The 26161-nt window shown below is 41.9% G+C and overlaps 1 protein-coding gene across 1 annotated transcript in view; it reads right to left on the reverse strand.

Annotated features, from left to right (window-relative positions):
• AKAP6 (A-kinase anchoring protein 6) overlaps nt 1-26161 on the reverse strand; it is a 629015-nt gene that overhangs the window by 97583 nt on the left and 505271 nt on the right. Inside the window, exon 10 of the mRNA XM_033953244.1 lies at nt 16651-16875. Within this exon, the coding sequence (XP_033809135.1) occupies nt 16651-16875 (225 nt within the window). The remainder of the gene's footprint in view (nt 1-16650; nt 16876-26161) is intronic.

Consider the following 26161-nt stretch of genomic DNA (forward strand, 5'->3'; position numbering starts at 1 on the left):
AAGATGTCTACAGTCTCAACGCAGACAGAAGTAATGGATCAACCGGACGAAAGCCTTTTGATGGAGCTAAAGAGCCTGAGAGAGGAGGTTCAGCGCTTAAGGAGCATCCGAGACGACGAGACCTTCATCGATGGAGTCATCCAGGAGCTGTCTCAGATCGCTGAACAGGAACCTGACAAGACCACCCTGGGAACACCCATAGCATCCAAAACGGCCACCTTGAGACAAACTACCGGAATGCAGGAAGTGGTTGGAGACGCTGACTCCTGGCAGTTGGTGACTTCCTCCACAAGAAAACGCAGAGGACCTAACTCTGTCTCTTTTTCCCCCATACAGGACAGCTCAACATCGACACCTCATATCGCCCTGAGGAACAGATATCAGCTGCTACAGGAAGGTCCGGAGAAAGAGCTACAAGTAGTTGTTCAGCAGACGGTTCCAACTCCGGAATCAACAGTACAGCCCACCCCTAAGAAGTGCAGAGTGGTGGTCATCGGAGATTCGCTGCTGAGGGGCACCGAGGGACCAATCTGCAGACCAGACCTACAATCAAGAGAGGTCTGCTGTTTGCCAGGGGCCAGGATCCGGGATGTCACTGCTTGCATTGACAGACTCATCAAGCCCCGAGACCACTTCCCCATGGTTCTAATCCACGTCGGAACCAACGACACCGCAAGGAGCAGCCCGGATAGCATACCTGAAGACTTCAGGGCCCTGGGGGAGAAGCTGAGGAGGATGGATGCGCAGGTAGTCTTCTCCTCGATTCTCCCAGTGAGGGGCAAGGGCAGAGCCAGAGAGGATCGAATACAGAGGGCGAACGACTGGCTGCGAAGATGGTGCAAGGAGATGAACTTCGGGTTTCTGCACCATGGAGAAGCATTGCAAGGACTACAGGGACATGACGGGCTACACCTAACCAGAAGAGGGAAGAATGTCCTTGGACACCGCCTAGCCCGCCTACTCCACAGGGCTTTAAACTAGGTAAGTCGGGGGAGGGTACAAGCACAAACAACATACCAGGCGAACTAAAATGCCAATACATTTTTGAGGCTGAGGAAAGTAGTCACCGAAATTCTGGGTCAGGGGTGAGTGCACACACTTTTGAGTCGGGAGTAGGGTCACATCATATTTATGGGTCACATTGTAATTCCGGGTCTAGGGGGAGTACACACTGTAGTTCTGGGTATATGGGGAGTACACATTGTGGTTCTGAGCCTCAGGAAAGCACAAATAACACAAACAATGTTAAAGGTGTTCAAATAGCTCAAGCAGGAATATCCCCACTGAGACGTAACAAAAATATAACATGGAGGGCTATGTACGTCAACGCACACAGTTTAGGAAACAAGATCCTGGAATTGGAAACAGAAATAAGGAATGCCGACCTGGATGTGGTGGCGATATCCGAAACCTGGCTCACAGACTCCCACGGGTGGGACATGGTCATACCGGGTTACAACTTGCTTCGCCGGGACAGAGAGGGTAGGATGGGAGGGGGTGTAGCATTATATACTAAAGATGACATTAAGGTCACGAGAATCTCAGATGTCCAGTATACTGGGGAATCCCTTTGGGTTAATTTGGCCAGAGGGAAGGACAAATGCTTGTATCTTGGCGTAATTTACAGACCCCCAAGACAACAGGATGACCTGGATATGGAAATAATCGAAGATATAGAAAATATCACCTTGCGTGGGGACACAGTATTGCTAGGTGACTTCAACATGCCTGATGTGGATTGGGTTACACTTACCTCTGCTTCCGGCAGCAGCAGGAGGCTATTAAACTCTATGAAAGGAGCAAGCCTCAGGCAACTGGTGTTGGAACCGACAAAGGATCAGGCAATACTGGACCTGATACTTACCAATGGAGAAAGTGTCACAGAGGTCTCGGTGGGCGACACATTGGCCTCCAGTGACCACAACATGGTATGGTTCAATATCAGGAAAGGTTTCACTAAATCTACTACACTAACCAAAGTCCTCAAATTCAAGGACACAAATTTCAAAGAAATGGGAGACTTCGTTCACCAGGCGCTACAAAGCCAAGAAGAAACCGATAATGTGGAAGACATGTGGTCGACTTTGAAAGCAACCATACAAGAAGCAACAAACCGCTATGTAAAATCAATAAGTAAACGGCGAAGGAACAATAAACCACATTGGTTTAATGCGGAGATCTCAGACCTGATCAAGGAGAAGAAAAAAGCATTCATCTCTTACAAACAATCAGGGAAGCAGGACTCTAGAGCAGACTACCTGACCAAATCAAAAGCCGTCAAAACAGCAGTCAGGGAGGCTAAATTCCTCATGGAGGAGTCTCTAGCAAAGAACATCCAGAAGGGAGATAAATCCTTCTTCAGGTATATCAGTGATAGAAGAAAAAACTCAGGTGGGATTGTACGTCTTAGGAAACCAGACGGAGACTATGTGGAAAAGGATTCGGAAAAAGCTCAAATATTAAATGAATACTTCTGCTCAGTCTTCACCCGAGAAGCGCCAGGGCTCGGCCCTCAGCTACAGACAAGGGTTGGCTCAGTTGACCCATTTAGTAACTTTGAGTTTACGCCCAGCAGTGTCTACGGTGAGCTGTCAAAGCTCAAGGTTAACAAAGCAATGGGGCCGGACAACCTGCACCCCAGGGTGCTTAGGGAGCTGAGTGATATCTTGGCGGAGCCACTGTCCGCGCTCTTCAACCTCTCCCTTAGTACAGGCAGCGTCCCGTTGGACTGGAGGACAGCTAACATCATTCCACTCCACAAGAAAGGCTCAAAGATGGAGACAGCAAACTACAGACCAGTGAGTCTAACATCGATAGTGAGCAAACTAATGGAAACTCTAATCAAACACCAATTAGATAAGATCCTGGATGAGGAGAATCTACAGGATCCCCGACAACATGGATTTACTAAGGGGAGATCCTGCCAATCCAACCTGATCAGCTTCTTTGACTGGGTGACAGGGAAGCTGGATATTGGGGAGTCCCTGGACATCGTGTACCTGGACTTTAGCAAAGCATTCGATAGCGTACCACACCGCAGGTTACTGAGCAAGATGAGTTCTATAGGATTAGGTAACACATTGACGAAATGGGTTGGGAGCTGGCTTGGAGGTAGGCTCCAAAGGGTGGTGGTGAACGGCACCCCCTCCGAAATGACGGAGGTGATTAGTGGAGTACCACAGGGCTCAGTCTTGGGCCCAATCCTATTCAACATCTTTATAAGAGACTTGGCAGAAGGGCTTCGAGGTAAAATAACATTATTCGCCGATGATGCCAAACTGAGTAATGTAGTGGGCAAATACACAACAGACGAAGATTCAATGCCCGACAACATGATGCACAACCTACTCCTACTGGAGCGATGGTCTAGGACATGGCAACTCAACTTCAATGCCAAAAAATGCAAAGTTATGCACCTGGGCAGCCAGAATCCATGCAAGTCTTATACCCTTAATGGCGAGATCCTAGCAAAAACGGTAGCAGAACGAGACTTGGGGGTAATCGTCAGTAAGGACATGAAGTCTGCCAATCAAGTGGAGCAGGCTTCGTCCAAGGCAAGACAAATCATGGGCTGCATACGAAGGGGTTTCGTCAGTCGTAAGGCGGAAGTCATTATGCCATTGTATAGATCCATGGTGAGGCCCCACCTGGAATACTGTGTGCAATTCTGGAGGCCGCATTATCGCAAGGATGTGCTGAGACTGGAGTCGGTGCAAAGAATGGCCACCCGGATGGTCTCGGGACTCAAGGATCTACCATATGAAAAACGGCTTGACAAATTACAGCTATACTCGCTCGAGGAGCACAGAGAGAGGGGAGACATGATCGAGACGTTCAAGTATCTTACGGGCCGCATCGAGGCGGAGGAAGATATCTTCTTTTTCAAGGGTCCCACGACAACAAGAGGGCATCCGTTGAAAATCAGGGGCGGGAAACTACGAGGTGACACCAGGAAATTCTTTTTCACTGAAAGAGTGGTTGATCGCTGGAATAGTCTTCCACTACAGGTGATTGAGGCCAGCAGCGTGCCTGATTTTAAGGCCAAATGGGATCGGCACATGGGATCTATTCACAGGGCAAAGGTAGGGGAGGGACATTAAGGTGGGCAGACTAGATGGGCCGTGGGCCCTTATCTGCCGTCTATTTCTATGTTTCTATGTTTCTATGCTCTCAGGGAAAATAAACTATAATCTCTGGGATCATGGCAGGTACTTGTGATCTATACTGGCCACTGTTAGAAACAAGAAGATCCTAAGTTTGATGGATCTTTGGTCTGATCCAATATGGTAATTCTTTTGTTCATATGTCTCTATGGACTAATGACCAAAGTGATCAGAAACAAATAGCTACAAATACAATAAATATTTTTTTATATAAAAATATTTTAAAATTTTTTGTTGATAATGAGATGCCCTCAGATTTTAAAAAAACTCACCTAAGCATACAGCCATATAGTGCTGCTTTAGAAGGTAAAATGAGTTTTCTCATTCATTGGGCTGATCTCACTGCCATTTGTGACATTTTTATATAGTGTTAGAAAAAAAAATTCACCAGGAACAAGAAATAGTCTCTCCAAATATAACAAAATATAATTGCTCCAAATGAGCTTTAAATGTGCAACAAACACAGGAAAGTTTCAAAGATGTAAAAAAATAAAAAAATGCTTATTGCATTTGTAGCTATTTGTTTTTGGTCACTTTGGTGATTTGTACTTTTTTCCAGAAATATTTTTGGGGCTTTTTTTGTTCTATGGAAATTCACATTGTGAAGTTTGTCGTGATCTGTACTACTCTGTTTTGGTATTAACTTGCTGCTTTGTTTACATTTGCATTAATATATGCCTTGTAGTATGCTACTGGCAATGCCAGGCCAATCTGGCTTTTCATATGACTGACTGTATTATTGCAGCATAATAAATTGGTCCCTTAGCCAGAAAAGTGATTGGATATGACGTACAAGTCATAGACCTGGCTCAAGTAGGGAAACTCATGCCATCTCATTTGTACAATCTGAATTGTATCGCTGGAAGCTTTGCTCTAAGGGTTTAGGAATTGTTTTCTTATTATGAATATTATTAAGAAACAAAGGAGCTGATCTGAACTTCTTAAACATTTCTAGGGTGATTGTCTTCTAGCCAGATTCCTCAGAATCAAATTGATCGTATTAATTAAGTTGGAATGATGATGTCATTTTAGGTCTTTCCATACCTGCTTCCCTTTTTGCTCAGGGATGGTATCATACAAGCTTACATTACTTTACAAGCAGAATAATAATTTCAGACATCAAACTGTTCCAATGAGGGTTTTTTTTTCTTTTTGTCTATGAAAGCTGTTATTATCCCCATATGGCATTCTTTAATTTCTTTCTGCCATTCCTTATGCTAGGTTAAGTACTTTTAAATATGTTTGTTTTAAAGCACACAGTTCAGTGGTCTGGCATGATGGTTTACACTTACATGCAATTAATAATATCTAATAGAGTTTCTATTCTAAATTTAAAAAACACTATTAAAATTCCAGACATATAAAACAATATGAAGATTAACTTATTCCAAAGGAAGCCATAATAGCTACAGATTGCTTGTATCATTACTAAAGTGCTGGTTTCTTTTCCTAAATCCCCACGGAATAAAGATGCACTTTTGGCAATAATCTGTTAAAATGTGTCCATTATTGTTAAAATGCTGTTATCTGAAGCCCAAATTCATCTGCATTTACTGAGGTAATGGTAACTTTTAACAAAAGGAAAGGAAATAGCATTGAATGTAAATGCAACTTGGTCATTAATGTGGGGAATTTCTTTTCTGAAGAAGCTTCCAAATCATTTTTTTTTACATCCAGCCTCCCCACTCCCCTCCTCTTTATATATGGAAATATTGGGTGTTCTTTTCTGAAGGCAAACAAAAGAATGTTACCTTTTGGCTTTTTTCCTGGTTAATATTTGAGCCCCTTGATTCAGAGATGGTTGACCTCATTAACAGGAAGGGTAGACCAACAATGTGAAAATTAGATGCATGCACATCTTGGCTAATTAAATCCTTATATTTAGATCTTATGAATGTTAATAAGGATGTCATAAATCTGTCCATGGATGATTCAACTACTTTTAAAGAAGCTCTCATTATATATGTGGTTGGTCTTTCAAACCGATGAAAATAAAACCAAAAAACTATGGATACAGATGTTATGGAGATAATTTATTATACACTGACATATAAAAACATGAAAATACAATGATAAAAAATACAGTGATAAAAATCCAACTGGACCCTACACGGTCCGTATTTTGGCGAACACGCCTTCCTCAGGGGTCCAATTGTTTGCAAACTCATATATAAAGAATTGGACTGAAAACAGTCTATTGTCTTTAAACATGTGAGCAAAGAACACCGCAGACAAGCTGAAGTAGCAAAAAAAATGCTATAGATTTCAAGAAATAACTAGGAATGGCAGCTCTGCACATTTGCATCAGTTAATGGAAGAACAGATGTGTATGTGCTGGAACACAATAGTATGTTGTAGTATGTTAAACTTTTCATTTGGCATAATGGTGTTTCCGTGCCAGCTAACAAACATCCTATTCTCCTGAAGCAGTGCTTTTTTGGCGAAACAAGGCTCTTGTTGAGGGAAGGAAACAACAAGCTGCTCTGTAGCCTGAGGTTGGATTATAATTACAAGTTTGGGACTATGTGGGTCAAGTACCAGTTTGGATCCCAGCATGAAAATGTGATTCTACCTTTTTAAGCTAAGTACAAACGGAGATTTTTGAAGATTTTGTGTTTTGTGCTACATCCAGTTTTTTCAGTGTTGGCCACTGGAAGCTTGTGAACTTTGTAGATCTCTGCCGGCGGGTGTGGTTGAAATGCAGGTTTTTCTCAACAGAATATTATACTTTGAGTTTTTTACTGCGCTTCCTCCCGCTTGGTGGAGGAGCCTGTGATTTATAACCTTTTTGGATGTTTCTGGCTCTGAGACTTAGCAGTGACTTTGCAGTCCTCCTTTCAGTTCTGAGTCTCATTTATTCAACATTACACATGTTCTGCTTCTTGGTGTCTACACTGTGAAAGCTTTTTGCTAAGTGTTTGTGTACCTAAAAGTATTTGTTTTGGCAAAGTTACCGAGTGATTTGATTTACTATTCAGTTTGTGCTGGAACATATACATTTGTGTTGGTATTTCAGAGCATACATATCTATATGCAAATCATAAATAGTATATGCATGCCAGTCATTTCAGCAGCCTACACTCATGTTTTCTGAAGTTGTCAGGGCACCTTTTGCCATTTCTCAATATTGATTTTAGGGGATGCAGGGTCAAAAAACAGACAAGACCACTCAATGAACTTGCTCCAAGTTTTCATGAATTCAGATATAGTCTTCTAACACCTCCACTAAGAGGCCATTCCACACATCCACCATCTTTTACATAAAGAAGTATTTCCATAGATTACTCATGAGTCTTTTCCAGGAGACTGGTTGAAGAATTGTCCCTAGTCCAGTCCAGTCCAAAATATGACACTTGCCCAGACTACACCTCTTTGCCATATGCATGTATTCACATTTTGGATGGTGAATCCCAACTTTCTAAAATTGGGGTTTAGGCATGTGTAACAGGAAAAAACCCAGAACCCTTTCACATATCCCCTAATTAAGGGCATAAAATGAAAGAAAATGTTTGAGGGTCTACTATCATTCCAATCAGCAAAACTGGACCACCACATCATTTAAACTCTTTTACAGTGCCAGATTATAAAACTTTCCATAGGGAAACAAAAACCATCCTATTCAGAAAATACATCAGAATAAGTTAAAGCAACCTCCTGAACTGTAGTTTCACTGGAAATGTTCAGCTTGTCTCTTATTGTAATCCACCTAGAACTGCAAAGTTAAGGTGGAATAGAAGTCCCTAAATGTAGTGTAATGTATATCATTTACATGGGAAAGGCAGGAGGGAAATGCTGAGAGCTGCTCAGAGGCTAGGCCCATGCACAGAGCCTAGAAGCTGTAGGGAGATAAAAAAGATAAGAGACAGTGAGTCTGAGGCAGGAAGCTTGGGGAAAGTTGCACTTAATAGCAGCTGTCTCATTAAGAGCCCAAGACCATTATTATGAGCTAGAGGAGAGCAGAGAGCTTAAGGCCGTACAAGAAGTTGGTGAGGAAATGGTGAGTGGCTGCTGAATAAAAATTTGTATATGCCAGTTCTGGAGTTTGTGTGTGTGGAAGGAGTGAATATTTTTGAAATAATATTTCTTATAAATGTTTGATTTTATGAGAAATGCTGCAAATTAAACCTGTTTATGGGCTGTTGAGCTGAGGTATGTAATGAGAAGGCTGTGAAGGAGGATACAGATGAGTTTGTGTGAATTGTGGATCATGGACCTATCTGATACGTGCTGGTTCTCATGTTTATTGAGATTTCTAAATTAAGTTTTGAATTATATTTCAAAGGAACTTTTAGAGTGTGTTTCAGAATTTAGACTGTTTTTTTTTGTGATTCCTGTTGCTATGAAGTGTTAATTACTGGGAAATAGAGAGTTTTAATCCCTTTACTGTATAAGACTACTGATTCAGCTCAGATTGCCTAATATTATGGGTGCTTAAAGCAAATGTTTTGTATGTAATATAATATTCAGCTGTTTTGTTTGTTTGCAGGTTCGAGTACAGGAGCTGGAGGGACTCTGCACCATAGAGGAACAATGCTGGGCAACGGAGGACACCGCCAGAGTGGAGCACATCACAGAACAAGTTAGAGAGCTCGAGAATTTCATCGAGGAGGCCTGCAGGATGGTGGAGGCACGGGACCACCAGCTCATCAGGAGGGAACCAACGGGCGGACGACAGAATCCACCAGACACCAGGGGAATAGGACCTTGCAGAGAATCTGGACAGGCAGATGAGGAGGAGACCCGACAGAGCCCAGAGGAGGGAATTGAGGACTGCGCCACCGACACAGACCTGAGACCAGAGAGACAGTTGAGGAAGGGGAAATCTGCTATCGTAGTGGGAGACTCAATCCTGAGAGGAGTGGACAGTCACATAGCTGGAGGGAGAGAGGACCATCTAGTGACATGTCTCCCGGGGGCAAGAACGAAGGACGTCATCGACAGAGTTGAGAGGATCCTGGAAGGGGCCGAGACGGAGGAGACAGCTGTAGTAATCCATGTTGGAACCAACAACGTCAGCAGGAGGGACTACAACAGGACTGCACTAACTGATCAGTTCAGGATCCTGGGGAGGAAACTGAAACTGAGGGCAAGGAAGGTAGCCTTCTTGGAGATCCTGCCAGTACCGAGAGCGGACGCAAGGAGGCAGAGTGAACTACAAGCAATAAACGGTTGGCTCAGGAGATGGTGCGAAGAGAAGGGTTTCCTTTTTGCACGGAACTGGACAACTTTCTTGGGAAAGAATAAGCTCTACAGGAGAGATGGACTGCACCTGAGCACGACGGGGACGAGGATGCTGGCACGCAATGTCCAGAGCATCATAGATTTGGCTTTAAACTGAAGAAGAGGGGAAAGCCGACAGTCGATCTGACACATCGGACAAAAGTATCAAGTAAGGATACTGAGCAAAGACATTGTAAAAGAGGGCTCGGGACTTAGTGGAAATTTTTGGAACAAGGGCCTAAGGATGCATTACAGGGGCCCAGAGCCATGGACATGGAGCAAGGACATTGTAAAAAAGGGATCGGAACTGAGAGGGAATTTTTGGAAAAAGAACCTAAGGACGCAATGCAGGGGACACGGGCCAAAGATATTGAGCAAGGACACTGTAAAAGAGGGCTCAGGACTGAGTGGGAACTTTTTGAAAAAGGACCTAAGGGAGAAATGCAGGGGTCTAGTGCATGAATAAAACTGGCAAGCAGCACTAATAGAGAACAACGGATTCCAGAGGGACAACCAAAAACAGGGAAACAAGCTGAGGACGAAACAGACACACCACAGGAGGAGGATGACCGAGACGAGGCTTGGGGTCTGGCTACTCACGAGGGGGACGCCAGGAGCACCAAACCCCGAGGAAAAACAACAAGAAAGGCGAACAAACGGGACTTACTTTGCTTATACACTAATGCTAGGAGCCTAAGGGCTAAAATGGGAGAGCTGGAAGTCCTAGCCAGCAAAAAGGGACTAGACATAATTGGAGTCACAGAAACGTGGTGGACTGATGACAATAAATGGGATGTGGCTTTACCAGGTTTTAAACTATACAGGAGAGATAGGTCACACAAGAAGGGTGGAGGAATAGCGTTATACATAAAAGAATCCATACCTTCAACCAGGATGGAAACAACAGTAAGGGCGGGCGACTTGGAATCACTATGGGTTAAGCTACCAGGAGGAACTGGAGCAGACACAAAATTGGGTCTGTACTATCGCCCACTTGGACAAACGGAAGAAATCGACCAGGATCTGGAGGCTGAACTGAGGCAGGTATGCAAAAGCGGAAGTGTGGTGGTGATGGGAGACTTCAACTTCCCGGGAATAAACTGGAGTATTGGGCACTCAGACTGCATGAGGGAGACCAAATTCCTGGAGGTCACGAGGGATTGTTTCATGGAACAGCTGGTCATGAAACCAACACGGGGTGATGCCACTCTTGACCTAATCCTCAATGGACTAGGGGGACCCGCTAAGGAGGTGGCGGTACTAGCCCCACTAGGAAACAGTGATCACAACACGATCCAGTACAGGCTAGAGATTGGATCATCAAAGGTAAAAAGAACTACAACGACTGCACTTAACTTCAAAAAAGGGAATTATGATGCCATGAGGAAAATGGTGAGAAAGAAACTCAACGACAGCGCAAGGAAGATGGACTCCGTAGAAAATGCCTGGGCCCTACTCAAGGGTACAGTGCACGAAGCACAGAACCTGTGCATCCCCAAGTACAGGAAAGGGTGCAAAAAAATAGAACAAAAAACCCAGTGTGGATAACAAATGCAGTAAAAAAGGCGATAAGTGACAAGAAAGCATCATTCAAAAAATGGAAAAAGGACAAAACAGAGGAGAACCAAAAGGAGCATAAAAAACACCAAAAGGAGTGTCACCGAGTGGTTAGGAAAGCAAAAAGAGAATATGAAGAGAGACTGGCGGGGGAAGCAACAAACTTCAAATCATTCTTCAGGTACGTTAAGGGGAAGCAACCAGCAAGGGAGGAAGTGGGACCCTTGGATGATGGGGACAGAAAGGGAGTGGTAAAAAAAGAAAAGGAGATAGCTGACAGGCTAAATAAGTTCTTCACGTCAGTCTTCACGAGGGAGGACACAACCAACATTCCGGAACCTGAGGAGATCGTAAAGGGGGAGCAGGATGAAAATCTGGTCCAACTAGAGGTAAGCAAGGTGGATGTCCTCTGGCAGATAGACAGGCTAAAGAGCGACAAATTGCCAGGTCCGGATGGCATTCACCCAAGGGTACTCAAGGAACTAAGGAACGAAATAGCTGAACCACTTCGACAAATATGCAACCTATCCTTAAAAACTGGAGAGATTCCGGAAGACTGGAAAATAGCAAATGTCACGCCCATCTTCAAGAAAGGCTCAAGGGGAGACCCAGGAAACTACAGGCCGGTGAGCTTGACCTCGGTCCCGGGAAAGATGATGGAAGCACTGATTAAAGACAGCATCTGGGAACACATCGACAACTATGGGCAGCTAAAGTCGAGCCAGCATGGCTTCTGCAAGGGCAGGTCATGCCTCACGAACTTATTATACTTCTTTGAGGGGGTAACCAGCCAGGTGGATAAAGGGGAATCCATAGATATCATTTACCTTGACTTCCAAAAAGCCTTCGACAAGGTGCCACATGAAAGACTACTAAGGAAGCTATGGAACCACGGGGTGCAAGGGGAGGTCCACTGATGGATCAAAAACTGGTTGGCGGACAGGAAACAGAGGGTTGGAGTAAAGGGCCATTACTCAGACTGGCAATGGGTCACGAGCGGAGTTCCACAGGGGTCGGTGCTGGGACCGCTACTTTTCAACATATTCATTAACGACCTGGAGGCAGGAACAAAGTGTGAGGTTATTAAATTTGCGGATGACACCAAACTATATCGCAAGGTAAATAACATGGAGGACTGTGAAGATCTCCAAAAAGATCTGACAACACTGGAAGAATGGGCCAAAAAATGGCAAATGAGTTTCAACATAGGGAAGTGCAAAGTCGTACATATAGGGAAAAAAAACTCGATGTTCACTTACAAAATGGGGGGATCAGCGCTAGGGGTGAGCGACCTTGAAAGAGACCTGGGAGTGATGGTAGACACAACATTGAAGGCTTCGGCGCAGTGTGCAACAGCCTCAAGGAAAGCAAACAAAATGTTGGGTATCATTAAGAAGGGATCACGACCAGAAAGAAGGAAGTCATCCTGCCACTGTATCGTGCTATGGTGCGCCCGCACCTGGAGTACTGTGTTCAATTCTGGTCGCCGTACCTCAAGAAGGACATGGAGGTACTTGAGAGAGTTCAAAGAAGAGCAACTAAGCTAATAAAAGGTATGGAGGACCTCTCATATACTGACATACTGAAAAGGCTAGGGCTTTTCTCCCTGGAAAAGCGGAGACTTAGAGGAGACATGATAGAAACCTTCAAGATCATGAAGGGCATAGCAAAAAAAAAGACAGGGACAGATTTTTCAAATTAAGGGGATCAACAAGTACAAGGGGGCACTCAGAGAAATTGAAAGAGGAGAAGTTTAGAACAAACACAGAGGGTGGTGGATACATGGAATGCGCTACTGGAGGATGTGATAAACAGGAGCACGCTACAGGGGTTCAAAGAAGCTTTGGATAGGTACTTGGAAGACAAAGGGATTGAGGGGTACAGATAAGAGTAGAGGTAGATTATAGGGATGGGATTAGAGGTAAGTTATAAAATTAATCAGGGATCACTGTTCAGGCACTAGGCCTGATGGGCCGCGGCGGGAGCGGACCGCTGAGCAAGATGGACCTCTGGTCTTACTCAGCGGAGGCAACTTCTTATGTTTGTTTGCTGCAATGCTGGAGTGCATTTCTATAGTCTTTTCTGATTACTAATCTACTGAGATTTTAAAAAGCATACACAGTTGTGTGCAGTTTCGAGTATCTGAAACTATTTTTGAATGCTAAATGTTCTTCTGAGAACTAAAGGTCTAAAGTCTGTGGTGCAGAGCTATTTCCAGTCAGTATTCCTGATATACTAGCAGGCTCTGTGTGAGAAAACTGGGAGACTGTGAGGTAATTACTGAGGAGTTTCATTATTTCTGAATCAAAGATATTTGAATACACAGATAAAGCTGAGGTTGCTCAGATATTGTATGAATGTGAGTGTAGAAACTCTGTGAATTGATTTCATATCAGCAACATTTTTTTGTTTGTTTTCATGAGAAGGTCTGTTCTTTTTTACATTTAGTTAGAAATACATGTCCTTAGACAGAGGTTTTACACTCTGAAAAAAAATGTCCAGACTCATTACTTATATTCTACCTTTGTAGAAAGACTGCCAAATGGCTTGATCTGGCTCTATCCACAGCAACAGATGTTACCTGGCAACACACATATCAACCAATAGAAAAACTGTATGATTCTTGAAATAGTTTTCATGGTAATTTTCCACAGAAAATGAAGTAAAGGGATAGGGAATAATTTATGTTACCTATATGTATATATCTGGAGGGTCTGTGTGCAGGGCTGATGTTAGGGGAGGGCAAACAGGGCAGCTGGGCTCTGTGGTCCAGTCATCTCTTCCCTTTGTTGGACTATCCCCTCCCTTCCCCTTACCTTCGCGGACGTTTTACCAAACCAAAGTTTTCTCTCTCAGAGGAGCCCTGATGCGGCAGCCATTCTCACTAGTTGCACGTGGCTGCTCCGAAGCTTCTCCTCTGGCGCAATCCAGTGGAAACAGGAAGTTGCATCAGAGGAAAAGCTTTGGGGCAGCCACGTGCAACTAGTAAGAACGGCTGCCGCATCAGGGCCCCTCTGAGAGAGAAAACTTTGGTTTGGGAAAATGTCCGTAAAGGTGAGGGGAAAGGAGGGAGATGGCTTGCCAAAGGGAAGAGGTTGAATGGCGCTTTAGGTTTATTGTGTAGAGACAGATGCTGGATGGAAGGAGGGGGGAGTGAGAGAGGGAAGCAGACACTAGAAGGAAGTGGTGAGGAGAGAGAAAAATTGGCACATGCAGGATGGAAGTGGGGAGGAGAGAGAAAAAAGGGCACATACTGGATTAGGGGAAGAGTATAGAGTTAAATACTGGAAGGGGCGAGGGAAAGAGGTGGCAAGCTGTAGGTAGACACAATGAAAAGAGGGAAATTGAGGACTGGATAGTAAGAAAGAATTTAATCTAGACAGGCAGAAAATAAATTGAGAAGGAAGACCAGGGAATAAAAGGAAGGGGAAGGGAGAGGAGAAAGAGATGCCAGAGCATGGGGGAAGGAGACAGATACCAGATACCAGATCTGGGGGAAGGAAAGGAGGGGAGAGAGAGATGCTAAAATCTGCTGGGGGGAGGGCGGGAGGGAGAGATGGAAGGGAAGAAGATAGATGCCACACCATGGAGGGAGTAGAGGGAAGAAGATGGATGCCAGACCAATGGGGGGGGGGGGGGGAGAGATGGAAGGGACAGGCAGACAGTTTTTGGAAGAATATAGAAAGAGAGCAGATGTCATATGGAGGAGGCAGAGAGAGGGCAGACAGTGGATGGAAGGAAGAGAATGAGGAAAAGAAGAGGAAAGCAGAAACCAGACAACAAAGGTTAAAAAAATTATATTTATTTATTTATCTTTTGCTTTAGGATAAAGTAGTATTGTAGCTCTGTTGATAAGCGTTTATAACTAAAAAATGGCAATAAGTGATCCTTTTTATTGGACTAATTTTATTACATGTTTGACTAATTCAGAGTCCAAAAGCCCCTTCCTCAGGTCAGGACAGGGATACTTTAACAGCAGTATACTTTACTGACCTGAAGAAAGAGGTTTTGACCTCTGAAAGCTAACTGAGAAATGTATTAGTCCATTAAAATGGTGGACACTAAATTTTCTTCCTGCCATGCCCCATGCCTCCTACCCCAAATGCAAAATATAAATACCTAAGTTGGTGGGCTTCCCAGAGCCCTGCTGGCTGAAGATCTCTTCCTCTAGTTCATGCCTGCTATGCAGCTCAGAGACACTGCCGCTAGCTGTAGAGCTTGGAGTTTACTGGCTGCCATACTGGAGGAGGTGGTCTTCAACTGGCAGGGTTTTGGGATCCCTATCAGCCACAGCGAGGTAAATGGTTAATTTTTAGTGGACCTGGGCCAGGGATTATCAAACCTGTAATTGGGGTATATATAGACTGTTGGATTTGTAGGATAACTATACTAAATATGCATGAGATAGGTTTACATACAGAGGAGGACGTGCAAATATCTCTCATGAATAGCTGTTGTGGATATGCTATAAACCCATCTGTAGAGAAGCAGTTCACCAGCCCCTATATTTTAATAAATTCTCTCATCTGCCATTTGTGGGATTACTTCATTCTCTTGCACCTTAAGATAACACTAAAGGGTTTTTTTTTTTCTATCTGTTACTTCTATGTCAAATTTTGACTCCCTTTTTGCATATTTTAGGGTAAAGTGTCATGGATTTGATATACTGTCATTCTGTAGTATAACTAAAGCAGTTTACATTTATTATATGCAGACAATTTTTCTGTCCCTAGTTGGGCTCACAATTTAGCGCTGGCTTTTACTAAACCACAGTAGAGCTACTTACTGTGGGCCAGCGAGGGAAATGCTTCGACGCTCATAGGTATTAAATGATCATGGGAGCATTGACCTCGCCGACCCACATTAAAAATCTCTACCGCGGTTTAATAAAAGAAGCCCTATGTTTTGTACCTAGGACAATGAAGGGTTAAGTGACTTGCCCAGAGTCACAAGGAACTGCAGTGGAATGGAACCCAGTTCCCCAGTTCCCAGCCCACTGCACTAACCATTAGGCTACCCCTCCATATTTGTTCTTGAAGGAGACACTCTAGAAATTATTGGTAAATTAAAATAAACAGGATGCAATCTGAGTTGCCTCTCATTTCAAATATTCCAACAATCAAAATGTGTATGAGAGTGTGCATGTGCGCACACATGTGCAGGCATGTATGCCATGTTGAGGTTCACTGAAGAAAAATCTTCTACTATTCTAATCTTGTTTCAGTAGTTTTTAAGAAAAAGGCCTGCCCCAAAGAGACAGGTTTAGTCAGTTATTGCCTTCCATAATTTCAAGTTTCAAGTTTATTTAATCAAAACTTAATCAAACTTCTAGGCGGTGTACAATAATAATAAAAACATACATTGACTATAGTACAAATTTCAACTGTTTTGCTCTATTTTCCCATCTAATAAATGTTCCTATGACAGATTCTAACAAAATTTCCATTAGAGATTTTTCTGTGACCCAGACACCAGTTTTAGGATGAAAGAGAAAAGAAAATACTTGACTAACACTCTGACTACTCTTCAGAAGCTATGCTTGCACCTCAATTTCCATGTGTCCGCAATATTTCTCTGTCATCTATAACTGTAAGCTTTGAGACAGTCCTGAGAAGGTACAGTCTCATCTGCAGGTCTGTAAAGCTCTGCAGACAGTTTGTAGTATTCTGTAGTAGTAATAATAATAGTAATAGCAAAAAGTGCTTCCTACCTTAAAATACTGCAGCTGTTTCTCTGCATCAGTCTCTCCTCCTTTCTCACGCCGCAGGCAGGAGTTAAAGATGAAAAGCTCCGTTTCTCTCAGCCACCCTTTCAGCTCTTTGATCTGCACCTCCAGCTCCTTCACCAGTTTGCCACTCTCCGGTGAAAGCACATCTCGTGGATTTGGCTCACTCTGTCCCCCTACTGCATTCTGAATCTTCTCTCCTAGGGTTTTCTAATATAAGAAGAAGAAGACATCTGGTTATGTATTTATTGGAAATAGTAAGGACAATACTTTCCATAACACAACCAAAACTCATGTAAGAAACTGCACACCATAATAAAAGAATCTGCAGTAACAAAACATTTGTTAGATGACTGGAACTTCAAGAGGCTTGACGCAATGATATATCCTCCACTGGCATTTTGACTTGCGGGTGATTTTTTTTAATATTTGGATTTAGCTCACACCTTTTCATTGGTAACATAAGGAAAGTTTTTTTTTCGGTCCCCAGAGACCTACCATTTAGGAATTCACTATTCAAATGAAAGCTAAAGACTTTCTTATTCAAAGATGCGTTCGACTTATAACTTATGACAGTCTGATTCTATTTTCTACCACAGATGTAATCTCGCTTTTCTACATGTGCTTACCCTCTCTGTCTTCCTATCCTATCTAAAATTGTATTTCTTCCCTTTTTACCTCTTGTAATTGTAGTCAGTCCATAATGTTCAAATGTACATTCATATTGTTTGATTAATAACTAATGTTTGTATATCCCCCACTGTACGATGCTTAGAAATTTGATAAGCAGGATAATAAATTTTAATAAAACTTGGAAACTTGGAAACTATTCAAACTGGTTTAATAAGTCAGGAGGTCTCCTGCCCAGTTAAACCATGCTGAGCTGGAAGGGGATATTCAGAGATACTTGAATGGGCAGTGCTGCTGAATACCTCATCTGACCCCCGTGACACATTGTGTGGCTAGTGCCGCTCTCGAGCAATGCACAAAAGCGCAGAGGTTTCATTGTTTGTTGTTAATACATAATCCACGAGTTTCTTTATAGGACCTACAGGGACCCCTGAGGAAGACCATAGTGTCGAAACACGGACTGTGTTTGGTCAAAATGCTCTCAGCAAATTAGGTCCTAAATATCTTCGTGTGGATTACTAAGTTGTTTTAATAAAGCCTTCATCTTGGACATTGATCCTCCACAAGTCTCTCGTTTTGGGTGGTTAGTGCCAGGCCAGGATATACCAAGCTATGCTCCCTCCAAGTGGAGCGTGTGACCATTTTACATTTTACATGGTCATTACACGGTTGCTCACAAAAATACTGACTCGACCTGAATTTCAAACAAAATTAACCTATAGAAAAATGAATTAAACTAAACTGCTATATGCAGATATGAATTGCTAATACTGGGATCAAAAATTGTTGGTTTTTAGAACTTGTCACATGAAAAAAAAAATTGTAAACTGATACACAGCAATATTCAGTCTGCTAACTAGGTAAGTAAGCAGATAAAGTTAAGACAGCAAAAAGGCTTTCCTAACTGAATCCATCAAGTTACTTGGGCACTGGTCTATGTATCAGTAAGTGCCAGATAACATCTGGGTACATGCACTGATCTAAATATTCAATGCTGGTGCCAGGACATTACCAAACATTAATTATCTTGGTTTAATTCAGTCCCCGACTGTTAAAAGCTTAAAAACTGCAGATTGCCATAGGCTAAGTATTGGCCATTAAGTATCTGGTGTAACAGAACAGAGTTTCTCATGCAAGCTCTGGGGACCTCAAAGACAGTTAAGTTTTCAGGATATCCACAATGAAAATACACGAGATACAATAACATAGTACCTACTCTTTTAAAGATGCTGTTTAATAGCAACTGTCCTTCTAAGGACAATTTGACTTCCTTTCTTTTAGTCTTTCCCCTAACTCTTGTTCTTTCCTTCAGTGTCTCTTTCCTATAATATTGTAGTTCGACCCTTTACAGTGGAGCCTTGGTTTACGAGCATAATTCGTTCCAGAAGCATACTCGTAAACCAAATTGCTCGTATATCAAAGTGAGTTTCCCCGTAGGAAGTAAGGGAAACTCGCTTTGATTCGTTTCACCTCCTCCTCCCCCCAGGCTACCGGCACTGCTCCATCACCCCCCGGCACCTCCCGCCCACGAACCCCCCCCCCCCACGAGAACCGCATCGCACCCCCATGCTGGAAGTGGCATCTGCCCTCCCGCCCACCCAAACAAGCTCCTTACCCCATGTGTTGCGTGCCGGTGCCATTTAAGGAAAGATCCCACCTCTTGCCTGGGCTGGGCCTTGAGCATCTGCACATTCTCAAGGCCTTCTGGCTCTCGTTTTCTCCGAGATCTCGAAGATCTCGGAGAGAATAAGAGCCAGAAGGCCTTGAGCATGCGTAGATTCTCAAGGCACAGCCCAGGCAAGAGGTGGGATCTTTCCTTAAATGGCACCGGCACACAGCACATGGGGTAAGGAGCTTGTTTGGGTGGGCGGATGGGCGGATGCTGCTTCCAGCACAGGGGTGCGATGCGGTTCTCGCAGGGGGGCATTCCTGGGCAGGGGTGCGATGCCGGTTCAAGAGGAGGGGTGCTCGTTTAGCGGGACAGTGCTCGTTTTGCGAGTTAAGATTTGCAGGAGTGTTTTGCTCGTCTTGCAAAACACTCGCAAACCGGGTTACTTGCAAACTGAAGTTCCACTGTAATTCCTTTTGCACAAGTTTGTCTGTTTGGTTAATTATTTCCCCAAATATGTTTGTTAACTTGATTGTTTTTATTGATTAATGTATACCGCCTAGAAGCCTGATTAGGCAGTGTAATAAATTTTTAAATAAACTTGAGCATAGACTGGAAACATTTGGACCTACATTCAGACTGTGGGAGACATCGTGGCTATCTCCTGCTGTCGGCAAGAAACTCGGAAATTCAATGGTGGGCCATATCTGGTCACCGGTATTGAATTTCCAGAGTTTTTTTAGTTGCTTTTAACATAGCTGGTAAAATCAATATTTGTTAGCCGGTCAGCTAAGTTATAGCGTCCAAAAATAGGCCTGCTATTTATGTAGGTCTAACTGGCCGCTAAACTTAATCAGTCAGCCAATGAATATTGGTGTTAACCGGCTAAGTTATGTGACCTAGTCGGTAAGTGCTAATATTCAGCAGCCATCTTGCACTGAATATTAGCTCTTAGTAGGTTACGTGCTATTTAACTGGCCAGGAAAAGAATGGAAAGCAAAGATGAAACTGTTATCATGCCTTTGCATTACTATATGGTGTGGCTGCACCATGAATACTGTGTGCAATTTTGGTCGCTGAATCTCAAAAAAGATGTAGCAGAATTAGAAAAGGTACAGAGAAGGGTGACAAAAATGATAAAAAGGGTGGAACGACTTCCCTATAAGCATAAGCTAAAGTGGCTAGGTCTCTTCAACTTGGAGAAGAGATGGCTTAGGGTTGATATGATTGAGTTCTATAAAATACTGAGTGGAGTAGAAAGGGTAGATGTGAATCACTTGTTAACTCTTTCCAAAAATACTAGATCTAGGGGACATGCGATGAAGCTACTAAGTAGTAGATTTAAAAAACAGAATGGAGAAAATATTTTCTCACATAACGTGTAATTAAACTCTGAAATTTGTTAGCTTAGCGGGGTTTAAAAAAGGCTTGGATAATTTCCTAAAAGAGAAGTTCATAGGCCATTATTAAGATGGCTTGGGAAAATCCACTTCTTATTCCTAGGATAAGCAGCATAAAATCTGTTTTACTACTTGGGATCTAGCTAGGTATGTGGGACTTGGGTTGACTACTGTTGGAAATAGGATACCGGGCTAGATGGACCTTTGTCTGTCTTAGAATGGCAATTCTTATGTTCTTAGGAGTTATTCCTGACCAGTTTAATAATGTTGAATATAGGGCAGATTAAATGCACATATATCTCGTGCATGTTCATTGGAAATATTCTGAAAACTTTGGTTGTTGGGATCCTTAGGACAGGTATGAGTAGTTCTACAAAAGAAGGTGCACTTACTTTCCTAAGATCGCAATTGCCAATATGTTTTGAAACCTGGCTTACCTTATTTTTAGCACACTGATCTAACCAGTGGGTTATTCTTCCACTCTGTTCTGTACACTGGGATGACTTGGCAAATGTCCCAATTATGCCATCATGCAAGGCCTGGTTGATATGACACAAAAGCATGCTGTACAAAATGCACCCGCTATTTACCTACAAAGAAACATCTAACTCAGAACGAGCATGGAACATATAAATTGAATCAAACTGTTTGACAAGAGAATCCTACGCAGTAAACAATATATTATATATTCCCTGTTGCTCTAATAAGCTTTCTATAGTTGGTGTAAAATATTCAGCTTTTTAAGGTATATTGTAAGACTACATTTTGAGGGTAATGTTCAAAGTTATTCAGGAGGGTGAAAAGCATCTGAGCTGCATAAATCAAATGCTTGGGAACCATCCACCATTAATTTAGCTGTTCTGAAAGGAGGTGATGGGGGAAGAAAGCTATTGATATGGGTTAATTTTATGTCAAGGTAGTTGAGGCTTGGTATGATGCAGGTTGCTCTATCAGACCTTTTTGTTCATGGTATCTTTAACGTTCAGCAGTACAATTTAAATGGTTAATATCTAATTAATAATGGGTTTATTGAGATGTAAGTTTTTAGCTTATATTTCGGTGCTAGTTGTTTTGTTCTCTTTTATGGATATTTTTATTGTTAGCTGCTTAGTGTTAGGTGGGATATAAGCTTTAAAAATAAATAAAGATGCCTATTACAAAAATGCACAAAATGTATTTGTTTGATAATGGCAACATATATGTGTACATATCTGTATAAAAGAAGCTTCTAGACTAAGATCTAGCAGCATTCAGACAGTGGAAGAAGCTAGGCCTGTGTTTTTCTACTTTCTTCCTTATTCTATAACTTGCCTGCTTCATGTTAGGTGCCGATTGTGTACGTAAGTTATGGAATACTAATGTATGCTTGTGACTGTTACAGTTACGCATATAGATGCAAGTTCGGCACTAAGTGGTAATTTTAGCATGCAAGTCATGTGAGTGTATAAATGCAATAGGGTGTTCACAGGGATGATGCATGAATGTGGTCAACATTTACTTAATTTATAGAATACTGTAAGGCAGTGTTTCTTGCACCTGTTCTGGGGAACCCCCAGCCAGTCGGGTTTTCAAGATATCCCTAATGAATATGCAAGAGGCAGATTTGCATGCCTGTCACCTCTATACAAGCTGCCTCATGCATACACATTAGGAATATTTTAAAAACCTGATTGGCTGGGGGTCTCCCAGGACATGTTTAAGAACCACTGCTGTAAGGGTATATGCATATGTGCTGCATTTAGGTGTGAACGTATGGCGTAAGTGGGCGCAGTTAAATATTGGTGTGTAAATGCCGACTTAGGCTAGTATTCTATAACAAAATCTCGGTGTCCTGATGATAGAATTAGTGTTTAGCACAGTTCAGGGACATAGCCAGACACCCAATTTTGGGCAGGCCTAGACCCAATTTGAATGGGCAGATCTCTCCCTCTCCCGCCCGGGCGATCCAGCTCCCACCTGCAACACTCCGGTGTCTCAGGCCCACCACTCACAACATACAGTTTAGACAGTTGATCTTTGCCGGCAGCAAGCGGCATGAGAGATACATGCTGCTTATGCCAGCCCCACAGCCTTCCTTGTGGTGCAACTTCCTGTTCTGCATAGGCAGAGTATGTCTAGGGTTGCCAGATTTTACCATAGTAAAATCTGGACCCCCTAGACCCGCCCCTAGGTCCGCCCAGTTCCACCCATCCCTGCCCTGTTATGCCCCAGGCCTGCCCCAATTCTACCCTGCCCCCCAGCCCCCCTCGCTGCCTGCTCTTATCTGGAATATCTGTTAAGTTGTTCATAAATTTCAAGGTTTTCCAGGTGTCCAATAAAATACTGTTGTCTTTAACATAACTGGGTAACTTGATATTCAATACATGAAACAACCGTAATGGGGACATAAGTTGCCACTCTAGGTATAGCCAATCAGGGAGAAGTTCCATGAGCTCAGGAAGGATCCAATACATATCCTGATGCAATATATAGGCCTGATGGTATCTATTAAAGTTTGGGAAATTTACCCCACCTGCCGCAATTGGTTTTTGTAAAGATACTAAAGCAATTTGAGCCGTTTTACCCAGCCAAATAAATTTAGCAAGAATACTATTTAATCTCTTATAAAAGGATCCCTGAAAATAAACTGGCAACATAATCATTTGGTAGCAAACTACCGGCAAAATTATCATCTTAACAGTTTGGACTCTCCCCCACCATGAAAGATGTAATGGGTTCCATTGCTCACACATTTCTGAGACCTTTAGCAATAAGGATTTTTCATTTACTCTCATCGTATCTTCCAGCATTTTTTAAATCCAAATACCTAAATATTTTATACCCTCTTCTTTCCACAGTAAAGGGAATGAATCAAAAAGTCCTTTTGCGCAATGTACGTTTAACGGAAGAACCTCCGATTTACTCCAATTTATTTTATATCAAGACAATTTCCCAAATCTGTCAATTAAATCTAGTAAATGTGGAATGGTAGATTCAGGATTCCTTAAATGAAGCAAAATATCATCTGCATAAGCAAAGATCTTATATTCCCGACCTGCATAAGTAATACCCTTTATCTCCTTTGCCTGTTGAATATCCAATAACAAGGCTTCCAGAATAATATCAAACAGCAAAGGAGATAATGGACACCCTTGTCTAACTCCCCTCTCCAGACAAAAACATTCAGAAAAATTATTATTAATGTACAATCTGGCAGAAGGGGCACTATACAAGGTTTGAATCATTTGTATAAATCCAGAACCAATACCAAACCAATCCATTGTTTGATACATAAAGGTCCATTCTACACGATCAAAGGCCTTCTCTGCATCCAAAGATACAGAGAAGGCTGGATCTTCCATGGCTTTTGTTAAATTTAACATATGAAGAGCCAGTCTGGTGTTGTTTGAAGAATGTCTTTGAGCAACGAGCCCCGTTTGGTGCATACCAATCATATAAGGGAGAGCCTTGGCTAAGCATAAACCAATAACTTAGCCAGGAGTTTACCATCTACATTAATCAAAGAAATAGGCCTGTAATTTGAGACCAACATGGGATCTTTATTTGGTTTGGTAAAACAATCGTTAAAGATTCTGCCTTAGTACCTGAAATGCAACCTTTAGTTAGTTGAGCCTGATATAAATTTAAAAGATGAGGTAATAGGATATTTTGGAATGATTTGTAAAACTCTACAGTGAAACCATCACCACCTGGAGCGGATCCAACTCTAAGGGACTTCAACACTGTTTGAAGTTCTTTCAGTGATATAGGTGCCTCAAGATTTTCTTTTATATGCTTGGGAATTTTTGGCCCCTCAATTACTTTTAAAAACTCTAATCCTTCTATTTCCTTATTTGAATAAAGCTCAGAATATAAAGCTTGGTAAAATTTCAGAAATTGAGTTAAAATGTGCCCAATATGAGACTGAGTATTACCCTTCTCATCTTTAATAGCCACAATCTTTACTTTTCTTTTTTTGGGGCTTTGAGATAATTAGCCAATAATCTTCCCGCTTTATTCAAATTTCCATAATACAAAACTTGTTGAGAAAACAAATCCTTCCTGGTCAGTTGTGAGGAAATCTCATTGTATTTATATTTAGCTTTCAACAGAGCCTGTAGAGTAGTTTGTTACCATTTTGAAGCCAATTATGATTCTAAATTCTTAGTGTGTTCCAAATAAGAAAATTCATTTTTTGATTGTTTCCTAATGTGTGTCAAAAATGAAATATTTTGCCCTCTCATAGTAGCTTTGAAAGCATCCCAGAGTGTTTCTAAAGAGATTTCTTCTAATGTATTAAGTTGAAAATATTCATTCATTTTTAACTGAAATTCCTCAAGAAAGTTTGAATCTGCAAGCAATGTATTATTGAATCTCCAAACAGGTCTATTACAATCTTGTTCAACAAGTTTGAATTCAATTCAAACTCCAGCATGATCTGATAAAACAATTGAGTCTATGCTGGCTTTTGTAACCTGCTGAGTGAATTGGTCTGAAACAAAAATATAATCTATTTTGTGAAAATGATTTATGTACATGTGAACAGAAAGAAAATTCCCGAGCATCAAAATGAAGGATCCACCATATATCTTTCAAACCACAGGACTGCACTAAATTATCTAAGCTCATTGATTTTATCAGCTTACTGGGTTGTTTGTCCAACAATGGATCCATAACAGCATTGAAGTCCCCAGCCACTATTAAATTAGAAGAAGCCAATGGTAGAATCAGCTGTTGAACAGTTTTAAAAAATTCAGTCTGGTTCGAATTAGGGGCATAAATATTAAAAAGTGTCAGGATATCTTTCCCTGAGCTCATGTACACCTGAATCCATCTTTCCATGTGATATGTTGATAATACTTTAAATGCAGTTGAACATTTTCTATTTACTAGAATAGCCACCTCAGCTTCCTTTCCCACAGTAGGAATGAAAAAACTATGCTTCATCCACCCTCCTTCCAACTTGGCTGACTCACTAGCAGAAAAATGCGTTTCTTGAATAAAATATACATCCGCCTCCTGCTGCTTTAAAAAGTTAAGGGTTTTTTTCTGCTTAATTGGGTAATTAAGGGCTCCTTTTACAAAGGTGCATTAGGGCCTTAACACATGGAATAGCGCGTGCTAAAATGCTCGTGTGCTATAGCGCACGCTAATCCGTTGCATGCGCTAAAAATGCTAGCGCACCATTGTACAAGGAGCCCTAAGTCCATTGACATTTAGGGCTCCTTTTATCAAGGTGCGGTAGGCGGTTAACATGCAGAATACCGTGCGTTCAACCGCCTGCCGCGCTAGTCGCTAACGCCTCCATTGACGAGGCATTAGGTTTTTGGCTTGCCGCAGGAGTTAGCGCATGATGAAATGTCCAACGCGCTAACCCCCATAGTGCACCTTGATAAAAGGAGTCCATAGTGAAAACCGTTTTAAATCCATTCTATAATTGTAATAAAAAGAGCCCAGCAAATATAAACTAAAAAATCATTATAACATATCAGTGACATTAAAATCTTAAACATTCAAAACCCATATAAATAGCCCCCCATTATCCCTCCCTCCACCCCACCCATTAAACAACAACAAAATTGCTTGGGAGCATCCATATAGACTAACAATCGTAAGTTCTCTCCGGGTGTTATGAATATTTCCTCTTAAAGCACAGAAGTGTCATAAATCAAGTAAAATTAAATTTATTAAGATGAAAATTAAGAATAATATGAGTTAATAATATAAGTTAAAATCAAGATATATACAAATAATAAGTACATAGAAACTTCATATTAAAGATATGAATATGTTAATATTGTATCTAATAACTGTATCATTCATAATCCCATTAATTCATTATATATATAGTAATACTAAATTCATCATGAAATACTAT

This window comes from Geotrypetes seraphini, chromosome 7 (genome assembly GCF_902459505.1).
Source record: "Geotrypetes seraphini chromosome 7, aGeoSer1.1, whole genome shotgun sequence".
NCBI lineage: Eukaryota > Metazoa > Chordata > Amphibia > Gymnophiona > Dermophiidae > Geotrypetes > Geotrypetes seraphini.